The 11,924-nt window shown below is 45.4% G+C and overlaps 1 protein-coding gene across 1 annotated transcript; it reads left to right on the top strand.

Moving 5' to 3' along the window:
• Window positions 1-326: 326 nt before the first annotated feature.
• On the top strand, window positions 327-1,451 carry LOC133883486 (protein OXIDATIVE STRESS 3 LIKE 4-like). Its single transcript, XM_062322827.1, has 2 exons — window positions 327-831; window positions 920-1,451. Exons 1-2 carry the CDS (start codon window positions 506-508, stop codon window positions 1,155-1,157), a joined length of 564 nt encoding a protein of 187 aa, XP_062178811.1. The 5' UTR covers window positions 327-505; the 3' UTR covers window positions 1,158-1,451.
• Window positions 1,452-11,924: the final 10,473 nt, after the last annotated feature.

Genomic DNA, 11,924 nt, shown 5'->3' with positions numbered 1-11,924 from the left:
GAAGGTCTAGCAAGGGAAAATTTCATTAGCTTTTGCGATCATACGCTATTAAGATCGTTTATTATATTAATATTTATATCAAAATAGATGAAAATTATAAAAGATAAATATATATAAGATAAAAGTGATGAATAAATCAGATAACTTCTGTATCCACCCTTACAGAGTTACCTTTCCTCCGAGGTCTAGGGTAGAAAACGTGTTGCGGGTGCGTGGTGTGCATGCCCCTCCTCTGTCCGGTGCGCCCGTCGCCCTCGCTGCGTCGGCCACGTCTCCTCCTCCTCCTCCTCCTACCTCAGCTGCCTCCTCTCCTCTGGCTGCCTAGTCTCACCTAGCTATCTATATACACCCCCACACCTGCGCCTCCTCTTCTCCTCTCTTCCTCTCTGGGCGTCCGGTGTGTCTGTCTATCAGGACGACGCGCGTGGCCATGGGTCTCTGAGGCACTGGGGCACGCGGGCGCCATTGATGAGAGCACCCCTGACGACGGCGGTGGCCGGACGCGATGTCCGTTGTGGCGGCCGTGGGGCCCGGCGCCGCGCCGGCGTACGGTGGTAAGCTGTGCGGCGGCAGGGCGAGGAAGAGGAAGGACGTGGTCCAGGACCAGGAGGCGGAGGAGGGGCGGGGCGACGGGTGGCAGCCACATGGGCTGTTCGTGCTGGAGACGGTGAAGGAGGACGATGACGAGGAGAGGTCATCCATCGGCGTGGTGTCCGATGAGGAGGACGAGGAGGGGGAGGAGGTGGACAGCGGGGGGACGGCGAAGAGGAGGAAGGACTCGGCCGGCGCGCTCGCGTGCATGGACGCCCTGGACGACGCGCTCCCTACCAAGTGAGTATCCATGCATGCATCCATCGATCAATCGCACGCACACCCGTCCTGCTCGATGCTGATGTGGCCGGCGCTCGCGCGGACGCAGGAGGGGGCTGTCCAACTTCTTCTCCGGCAGGTCGCGGTCGTTCGCGAACCTGCAGGACGCGGTGGCCGCGGTTACCAGCGCCAGGGACCTCGCCAAGCCGGAGAACCCCTTCAACAAGCGCCGGCGGGTCCTCCGGTGCTGCTCCATCCGGAGGGTCAACTCCACCTCGCTCACGGCGCTGCCGTCCTTCTCGCCGCCCGCCGGGAACGGCATCAACGAGGGCGCCGGCAGTGGCTGAAGAATGGACGACGATTGATACTAGAAATGATCGAGGAATCACAAGATGAATTGATCCTTTGTAATAGTTTGGGATCTCAACTCATCAACCATGATCGATAACCTAGAGCTAGGCGTTTCTTTCTTTCTTTCTTCTTTTAGCTACCTGCAATCAAACACTGTCAGCAGCTTTGCATTGCGTTGACCTCCAAGAGAGAGCACCAAACATGGAGTGGAGTATTATTATTATACCACAGCTAGTGCCCGCTGTAATGATCTCATTGGAGAGAGCTAATCAAGCTAACTTTTTTGAACACCACAAAGGCGTGCAGATCATCTAAACACGTCTCCTTCAATCCTAATCTGCTCTTGATCCAGTGCTTATACTATTCTTAGTACTACTTACACTTGTAACCACCTCGTGTCATCGTGTGCATTAGCTCGATGCCTTTTGCTAAAGAGCAAGACCAACCCATGTATGTTGGTGCCTTCTTACTTATTAGGATTATTTATTTACATCCGTATTTTTTAGAGTTATTTCTTAAAAATTATAGATATATCTTATTTATTTATGTTGGTATCCATACTAGAGGTATAGAGTTATAGTTAAAAAAATTATAGATATAGAATAGAATTAACAGATGTATAAATATAATATGAGAGATAGACATATAAATAAATTATGTAGACAGAATTAATAGATGAATAAGGATTACTCGAAAGAGAGACGGATAGACTGTGTCTGTACCGTGCCTTTCCCGAAAGTTGAGATGCAGGCCAGCTCATACTCAAAGGTTGGGATCAGTTTCAACAAATCACTGGATATTATAGATGTATTGTCAGGGATGAACAGTCTCTTGACATTTACTTATCGATGGATGCTTAGAGATGATCCTGCGCAGAAGTGTGACGCGTAGAGAGCGACTGACGGGAGGGAGGGAGGGAGAGGGAGAGAGAAAGGGATGTGAGAGAGAGAGGGAGACGAGGTTCGTCAAAAGTGGTTTGGGAGGATAAGCTTTCGGGAAGAGATAGGCAGAGGATGATGCATGAGAACCGTGCGAAAGAAAAGGTGTCACGTCGTGGAGAAACGACCACTGCATGCACCTTATGTGTCGTGCTGGCCGAACTTATCCGTTGCCGGGCTCACTCGTTGCCACTTATAATAACAATAATTAAATACTAATCGATTGGTTAATTAATATTTTTCATTTTTTCTCTTGGGAAGATTAATATTTTTCTGCTCGTACGACGGATGCGATGGCGCTGCGAATTCAACGTCGTCGCCGCGTTTCGCTTTCGCTTCTCGTTCCCCTATCCAACGCACATCTTTCGCGTGAGACGGCCTCGCCGTTTGTCTCCCCTCCGACGCGATCCTTCACCAGAACACGCGCTCGTGTGGTCGTCGGCGGCGGAGACACCGGAGCTGAGATAGCCTCCTCTCTGGCTCCCTGCGCGTGGATGTGTCGTGGAGAGAGGTAGCAGCCGAGACGGATCGAGAGAATTCTCCGTACCAGACCGACGGTCGCGTAGAGAGCCATATCCGCGCGCGGTCAGTGGTCGCCTGCAGCACGGCGTGCACGTACGCACAAGTGGAGAGGTATACCGTGGCGGCGCTGGTGAAAGTGGGAAGTAAATTTTATAAGATCTGTACTCATATGTGATGATATGTATCTACTATTTATTCACTCTCTTCTTTTTAACTCAGTTATTGAATCATAAAATAAATAATATGGATAAAGTCTTACGATGGTCTTTCTTATAGAATTTGCTTCTTTGAACTTGCCCCTTCGGTGCGGGAATGTCACAACCTCAGCTGATGCTGACAATCTGGACGGCTAGGATCGCGAGATACCTCTTGGAGCGGAGATCGACGGTCACTGAGCTATCTTAGCTCGTTCCCGCGCGCACCATAGTAATTGTCAGACTAGGAACATTAATTCAGTTTTAGCTGTCTTAAGCTTGTTTACCTTTCTGTTAATTCAAGTGTGGTTTAATCGGTTAATCAGAGTTGTAACCGGACCGGATAAGTACCAGTTAGGTTGGTAGGAAAGGGTATCACGTTTTGTAAAAGAATCTTCTAGAAAAACTAAGATGAACAACGGGTGAACAGCTTCGGTTCATCTTTTCTCCCCAGAATTCTTCTGTGACTTCTCTATGCATTTGCTTGTTACGCTCGAAATTCTGTTCGATCGTGATAAATCGGTATCATAGCTTTAGATTCTCGGCGTGATTAGCGACGAGATCGATCGCCAGTGAGGGTTGCTCTATTCGAGCATAAAATTCAGGGAGCCTGAATCGATCTAGAGTTTGCAATGAAGTGGGAGGCGGATTGAGTTCAGACTTGGGTTGTTCGTCTCGTAGAGACGTAAAATCCCTCGAGCGATTCTCAATCCAGGTGACGGTAGACCTTTCATGTGGACTTGTGGGGCGAAATTTGATTCCAAACCAATTCACTCGAATTGGAGGCAATGATCCGCAACACCAAGATTGCAGCAGCAGCTGCTGCACTAGTAGCGACTTTAGCCTCTGGTGTGAATACCTGTCACGGCCCAGAGTTTCTAAACACGTAATTAAGTACTAATGAGCATCATTTGTTTTCATTTTGAGCCACATAGACTTGCAGTGTGGATTAAACCGAATTTAATTGAACTGGGTTTAACTGATGCGTTGTGAAGCATCTCCTAAAAATTCTATGGAACATAGGGCCGGTGACAATTTTAGAAATTAGTAGATGCCTGGAGGAGAATATAAATGAATTTTTCCAAATTTTTGGGGATTATTTTATAGGCATAAAAATCAACACAAGTTAGAAAAGCTTGTCTCTTTGGAGAATTTTCATTTGAATTTGGTGCAAGCTTTTTGAGTCAAACAAGGTAAAATGGATTGTTCATGATTTATAGAAGCCAACAAAATTTGTTCCACAAATTTTAGACCACAGTAAGACCTCCACCTTGATAACCAAAGTGGTGAAGATATTTTTTTGCCGGCCGGTTACTGTTCATCGGCCCCGCCTGTCATCCCCTTCGCACGCACACGGCTCTGCTCCCCCTTCTCCCGCTCTCACAGAGCAAGCGGCGGCCGCCTTTGTTGACTTCGGTGGCCAGGCCACGTTGCCGGAAGCCCAGACACGGCGCCGTGTCCTTATCTTCCCCTCCCCGCCCTCTTCTCTCTCTCTCTCTCTGCTCCTTCTCTCGCGCGGCCGGAAAGCAAAGCGCAGAGCACGCTTACACGCACTGGCCGCCGGCCAAATCACCGCGCCGCCGGCGTTTTCCGCCGAGCCCGAGCAAGGTAGAGCACAGAGGGAGGTCGCCAAGGCCCTCCTCCGCCGTTTCCCCTCCTTCCCCGGTCGTTTCCCGCACGGGTTGGAGCAGCCCGCACCTTCTTCCCCAACGGCGGCAGCCGAGCTCCGCCGTCCTCCGTCGCCCCGCTATTCTACAGCCTCGCCAGCCTAAACCGCTGCACGGTGAGCTTCCCCATACTCCTGTACGCCTTATGCGCGCGCCGTCTTCTTTCTGTCCCGTCGCCGGCGCGGTGTTCCGCGGTGGTTGAGTCGCCGCCGCCTCCCCACGCACGCCGCCGGTCGGGCCGCCATCGAGCTCGTCGGTCGGGAAGCGCGCCGTTAGCTCTACGCGCTCGCGTAGAACGTATTGGTGTGCTCGGCCGGGCTTATTGCGTCGCCGTTCGCCGTCGGCGTGTCAAAGCTGTGCCGCCGCCGTGCTAGTTTTGCCCCTCGCCGCCGCTCGCCGTGCTCCGGCCGTCGCCGGCGTCGACGTGTGCCCCCACCGTGACCGCGTGCTCGCGCTAGTGCCGTTTTCGCCCTCGGCCGAGCCGTGCAGGCTGCCGCTCGCCGCCGGCAGCCACCGCAAGGGCCACCGGCCGTCCTCCATTTGCGCGCGCGCAGCTGCCATGGCCGATTTTGACTTCGGTCAAGGGAGCCGGCCCCACCGGTCAGTAACTGGGGCTGGAACGGTGCCGGTAGAAAAAGGTGTGGGCCCATTTGAATATTAGAGAAAATCGGAAATTGCGAAATGAATATCTGTTGAGTTGATAAATCGGCTGAAAACTTGAAAAATGCATAGGAAATTTTGTAGAGCTCCAAAATTCATGAAACCAATTTTGTTGGTTTTGTTGTAACATGATATATCCATTAAAAATACCAGTAGCCATGAAATGTGTGCTGTGAATTATTGAGTTAATGAAATATGTCTAGGCTTTGATAATTCATAGTTAAAGTTTGGTATTTCCAAAATTGATGAATCTAATTTTGTTGGCCTTGTATTGTCATACTCTGCACATGAAAAATACTAGGTGTTGTGAAATGTATAATTAAATTTGTTCAATTAATGAAATGTGTTTAATCTTCAATAATTCTTAAACAATTTTTGAGAAGTCCAAAATTGGTAAATCCAATTTTGTCAATCTTGTTAAATTATGCCATGTTCTTTAAAAGTGCTAGGGTTTATGAAATGCTTACTGAGGATTAATGAGTTGTCAAAATGGTTTTAATTTTTAAGCCTTTCATATTTGGTTGGTCCATAAATCGAGTTGTGTAAATTCTATTAGTGGGTTCCCTATTCACTTAGAAGAGTTACCCTCGTGTTAAGTATAGTTAGTTTTCTTTTAGACTTAAGCTTAGAGTTTAGCTTAATCCATCTAGGAAGTTGTTAAATGCTAAACAGTAGTTCAGATAAGGAAATCCTTAAGGCTTTTAACTCATGGCATAAGTGCATTGCATCTCCACTGTTGTCTTACAGTGAAGCATCTTTCATTACATGTCATTCATATTCATTACATTGCATGCGTGATTCTTTTAGGGAACTTCGACCCGGCGAACGAGGCGAACGAGGCTGTCCCCGGAGGTTCCCGCAGTGGTGATTGTGACTCGGGTAGCTGTGAGCAGCAGCTAGGGCAGCAAGGCAAGCATCGTTCATATTGCACCGTGTCTACTTAAAAATTTAATATGTTATCTACGCTTATGTATACATTGCATGTGTCGGGTACCGAGTTGGGTAGAACCTATGCCGATGCATTATCCCATTTTGGTCACGTGTCATGTGTTGTTCCTAGGAGCCTAGTGGTGTCGTCGAGGTCTAATGATAGTTCGCTATGCTTAGTGGTACTTAGGCTTTCCGGTAGAAGTCGACGACGGCGTCCACCGTTGTCGCGAGCCTAGGGCTTATTACTTGTTCACACTTGTGGTTGTGTTGAGGATGAGTCGGTTTGGTGAGTGGTGAGTTGAGACGAGGTGTGGGCGGTGTTAGGGGTGTCATCTGCTCACGAGGAGTCCTCAGGCAGTTCGGGGAGGGAACCCGGACACCGTAGACCGCTTGCACCGGTTAAGCACCGATCATCGGTGTAGTCGGCTTTAGCACTTACCTTACTCACCACATGCTGATATAATGGTAGGCGAGCCGATTACCTTCGCAGACGTGGTCATGTGGGCCTCGTCATAGACGGTATGAGTCCGGTTTGAGTCCGGGCTTTTAGCGGTATTAGTTTGCTCGGGGAGTAGTTCTAATACCGCCGTGCCGAGCTATGGTTGATCCACATGGTTGGGCCTGGTTGGGAAAGGTTGTCACGGGTACCCCCTTGTGTGCATCTTAGCGGGTGGCACAAGCCGTATGGTCCCTGTGTCGTGTGGGTCCAGGAGTATCCCCCTGCAGGGTGTATAATCAGTTCGAACTGCCGCGCTCTCGGTCATGAGCATCGCTATCGCTTATCTCCACCGAGCGACCATGTTTGGTCGTAGAGTTTCGATGTGGGTTGTGGCATGGTTGGATTTGGGTGGTTTGGTCGGTATGTGGTCGGTGATTTGGTGGTAAGGGCTTACTTTTATACACTTGTTGTTTACATATCTGATGTGGTCAGTTGGTTGGCAGAGTTTGAGTCGGTGGTTGGTTAAGTCAGTTGCTTACACCTAGAGTCTAGGTTGCTTACCGCTTAATGAACTTAAACATGTCTTAATCCTTGCTACAGCTTTAAATGCATGATCCTTGGAGTCGAGAATATATATACTCATACTGTGTAAGACTTGCTAGTACCTTCGTACTAAGGGGTGCTGCCCTTAAGTTGTTTTCAGGTTCTCAGGTTGGCGAGGAAGAGGCGGTGTTCGGCTACTTTGTGCCTGCCGATCAGGGTGGCGGGCAGGAGTAGCACCTTCTGCTCCGAACTCCGGCGCTTTTGGTATGGAGCCTAAGGGCATACGGCTCCATACTCTTTTGTTGTATAGGTTTATCTTCCGCTGCGTAGTTGTTGTTGTTCCTCTTTTGTTGTAAATTGTGGAAGCAGTTGCATGCTTAATAATTGTAATCCAGTTTAATTATTTGCTCTCTATTAAACTGTGTTGTGATATTTGAGTTGGAAGGCATGTGTTCCGATCCTGGGCACAAAACACGTGCCGGGACTACCGGAATGGTATTCTGGTTAATCGTCGAGGTTGTGATCATGAATAATGATCCTCCTGATGATTAGTTAGAATACTATTTAGACGGTTCCTCACAATACCCTGGAGGATCTTGACGGGTCAAGCATTAGGTTGGCGGAGGTAGTTCAGGAGGAGGTTCTGGATTTGTAATCCCGCGTGAGCAATGTCGAGGTGCATTTGACCCATATGCAGGATCAGCTCGGTGCAATTCAGGCCACGTTGATGGAGATCGCTCGTGGAACTCAAGCTATGGCCAAAGGTTCTGAACAGGAGGTGGTCATATCACTGAGTGAGGAGGTAGAAAAGGAGTTGAGCAAGGCAATCATGGAAGAGAAGATTGACAAGCCTCATCCTAAAGGTAACTCAAATTTTGTCGGTCAAACAACTTCTCTTCACAATACCTCTTTTGGTGTGGTTTACATTGAATTGCCTAAGAAGAACAATTCTCATACACTAGAAAATGAGTATGTTGTTGATAGGATCTCACATTTGTACCAACCCACACAAGGTAGATATTACTCCCAACCCACATATGTACCACCCTATTCTAGAACACATAACACTGCTAGAATTGGTTTCAATCAGGACAAGTGGGGAATGAGAGGACGAGAGAATAGCTCCAGCTTATCCATTGCTAGGCCTAAGCTTGATTTTCCAACATTCAGTGGCGACAGCCCAATTGGATGAACCAAGTAGTGTGAAATATTTTGAGCTTGCTACAATCCCAGTAGGATGTGGGTATCTATAGTCACAATTAATTGTTTTGGCCATGCTGAGCACAGGTGGAATGGATTGAGACTATCTTCTAAGCAAGTTAAATGGAATTAATTTTGCATAATGGTTTGTAACCGTTTTGCTGAGTGTGGGATGTATGATATTGTGAAGAACTTTCACTCACTAACCCAAGAAACCAGTGTTTCAAATTATATTGATTGGTTTGAAGAGCTAATGGGTAATATACAGAGATAGCATCCTAGCCTATTGGAAGACTATTACATCAAATGTTTGTTAAAGGATTGAAGGATCAAATCAAGCACTACCTTAAACCACATGGACCATAAACTTTGGATGAAGCCTATGTTATTGCAAAGGACCTGGAGAGGGCTACCTTCAGTAGGAACAAGTAACCGCCTTAAGCTATTCTGCTAACAAGGCTACTGTAAATACTACTGCTCCACAGAAGGTAGCTAGCTTTAACAATTCAGTAGGGAAAGTTGATGAAAACTAGAAATTTGAGAAGTTACCAAATATCAATGTTAGGCCTAGAGAGTTGGGAACTTGCTGGAAATGCTCAGCACCATGGACTTCTAAGCATAAACTTAAGTGTAAATTCTACCAAGCTTTTAGTCATGCCATGGCAATAGATCACGAAGAAGGGCAGTGTTATAAAGGTGAATTGGATGAACAACAACCTCCTAATACTGATGGACCAACATAGCAGGCTTTCCAACTAATGCAAATTTCACAACAAGCAGTGGATGAGTTAAGGATTATAGCCATATTTTGTCTGGTAATCATACTTGGTGGAAAAAGAGCCACAACCTTAATCGACAATGGTAGCACCCACAATTTTATTGATGTTACCTTTGCTGGCAAGGCCAAATGCACATTCCAGCTCACCCAGCTGCAATATGTAAAAATAGCTGGAGGAGGTCAGTTGCAAACTAGTGGACACACTAGTCTTTGCTCATATCAGATAGACAAGGAACACTTCAGTGACACTTTTCAATTATTGGGCCTAAACAACTATGATATCATCTTAGGGTGTGAGTAGATATATCAGCACAGTCTCGTAGAGATGGACTTGAGGACAAGGAGATAGATTATAAACTATGAAGGCAAGAAGCATACAGTTTTTATGACCATCATACCGAGAGTGGTCTGAGTCCGTTGACAGCCCAAAGTTGGAAAAACTTTTCTCCAAGGGAGTCACAGGTTACATCCTGCAGATGAAGATGGTGGCATCTGAAAACCCTCTTGACTAGGAAATTGTGGCTAAAATCAAAGAATTATTGGATGAATATTCAGATATATTCCTTGAACCCAGCAGTCTGCCCCCAAGGAGAAATTATGCTCATTCCATCCACCTAAAACATGGCAGCACTTCACCTAACATCAGGCCATGTAGAATGCCATACTTTCAAAAGGATGAGGTAGAAAGGTTGGTAAAACAAATGTTGCAACAATGATTCATAAGACCAAGCGGAAGTCCATATTCATCACCTTCTATCTTAGCTAGAAAAAGGTTAGTCTATGGAGGTTTTGCATTGATTACAGATAGCTAAATGAACAAACAATTAATAACAAATATCCAACACAAGTGGTGGATGATCTCTTTGATGAGCTTTATGGTGCCAGATACTTCTCTAAAATGAACTTGAGGGCAAGCTTCTATCAAATCCTTATGGATGATAAAGATATTGAAAAAAACTACTTTTAGTGCTCATTTAGGTCATTATGAATTTCTATTCATGCCATTTAGGCTACCTAATGCCTCTGCCACTTTTCAAGTTACGATGAACTCAGTATTTACATATTTTTGTGCTCATTTTCTTTGATGATATACTAATATATAGTCAATCTCTAAAAGAGCATCTAAAGCACTTGAGGGTGGTCCTGCAAGTACTGTTAGACAACAAGCTATTAGCCAAAATGAGTAAATGTGTATTTATAGTTAGGCAAATAGAGTATCTAGGACATGTCATTGATGGAACTATATTATTAACTGATTAAATTCAGGTTGAGGTAGTATAAAATTGGCCAATTCCCAAGAATATAAACCAACTTAGAGGATATTTGGGTCTAGCTGGATACTATAGATGATTTGTTGACCATTTTAGGATAATTTGTAGACCACTTCATGATATGCTGAAGAAGAATGCCTTCTCTTGGGAACCTGAACAGACTGGAGCATTTGAGGAGATTAAGAAGAGATTGGTTTCAGCTCCAGTAAAGAGGAGATTAAGAAGAGATTAGTTGTCTTAAGCTTGTTTACCTTTATGTTAATTTAAGTATGGTTTAATCAGTTAATAAGTTAGAACGGAGGGAATATATCTTTATTATATAAAACATGTGTTGGTTTCAACATCATCTTTTTTTCTTACTCTTTTTTCATCTAATAAAATCTCTAAAATTTGAATAATTTATTTATTTTTTAATACATTATTGTACTCCAGCCTCCCCACCTCATTACCGACTACAGATATGAGGCATGTTTTACTAATAAAATAAATAAATAAATCATGAAGAAAATTTGTGGATAATCTACTCCACCCTTTTCGAATCCTATCTTAAATCAAACTACGGTATTACTCATGACGTATTCATTCAGTGACATTCTCATAACGTATCTACATCTACATACTTGAAGTTTATACTTAATGTTATCACGTCTAATATTTATATTTTTATTGTAACGCAAAAACACTTACCTACTCCCAAAAATAAATCTTGATTGTGATGTGTCCGCGTAGGGTCGTAGGTTTAGGATGTATTGGTGTGCGTGTGCTGTGTGGCGACCTCTCCGCTACATGACACCTCGCGCGTGGTCGTGGCCCAACCGGAGTATCATGGCGATGACGTGTGACGCTACGGCATCTTCGAAGGGTACATTTCAAAATCATCTCCTTATTACCAGCCGACCCAAAACTGTTGAGCTCATGCCATGATAATACAGCTGTGAGCACAAGGTTCGATTAGACTTGGGGGCAACGCGGATCTCGCTAAGAGCATCTAAGGGATTCTCTTTACGGATGAGAATCATTTTATTAAGGTCTTGTTTGGTAGCGCTCTGTGGAGTGATTCCGCGCGGGAATCAGCTCCCGCGCTGCCAAACGTTCTGTCTGGGAGCGGATTTCACACGGGAATCACTTCACGATTTGTATTGTGAAGTGGGAGCTGAAAAATCTAGCTTACACCTAATTCCCAGCTGATTCTCCTCGATTTCAACATAATATTCTCTCAGGAATCACTTCCACCACTAGCATACTAAACGATTTTACAAATAGAATCACTTCCACCACAGAATCACTTTCACCCTACTTCCACCACAGAATCACTCTCACCACAGAATCAGAGCTCTACCAAACAACCCCTAAGTGATTTTCGTTCTTTTTAGCGCTATAACGGTTTCTTTTTACGTTTCTCGTCACGAATATATTCCTAATGTTATTTTCTTCAGTACGAGATTCTCTTTTTTATCTTTATAAATATATTTGAAGGGATACTATTGAAGATAAGAGAATAAAAGAAATGAAAATGAAGAGAGGAATTACGAGGCGAACGAAATAAATGGAATAGGGGTGGGATGCTCTAACGCCAGCAAAAATTCAAAATTAGATAACATACGTGACCGTATTTACCGAA

Source organism: Phragmites australis, chromosome 10 (genome assembly GCF_958298935.1).
Source record: "Phragmites australis chromosome 10, lpPhrAust1.1, whole genome shotgun sequence".
Lineage (NCBI taxonomy): Eukaryota > Viridiplantae > Streptophyta > Magnoliopsida > Poales > Poaceae > Phragmites > Phragmites australis.
Note: the sequence above shows the minus strand (reverse complement) of the source record. Positions and strands in the feature narration are given on the sequence as shown.

Excerpts from the sequence above, each read along its gene's own strand:
- LOC133883486 (XM_062322827.1), top strand. The coding sequence starts at position 506 with ATGTCCGTTGTGGCGGCCGTGGGGCCCGGCGCCGCGCCGGCGTACGGT. Across the intron at positions 832-919 it reads GACGACGCGCTCCCTACCAA|GAGGGGGCTGTCCAACTTCT; the intron begins GTGAGTATCCAT and ends GCGCGGACGCAG.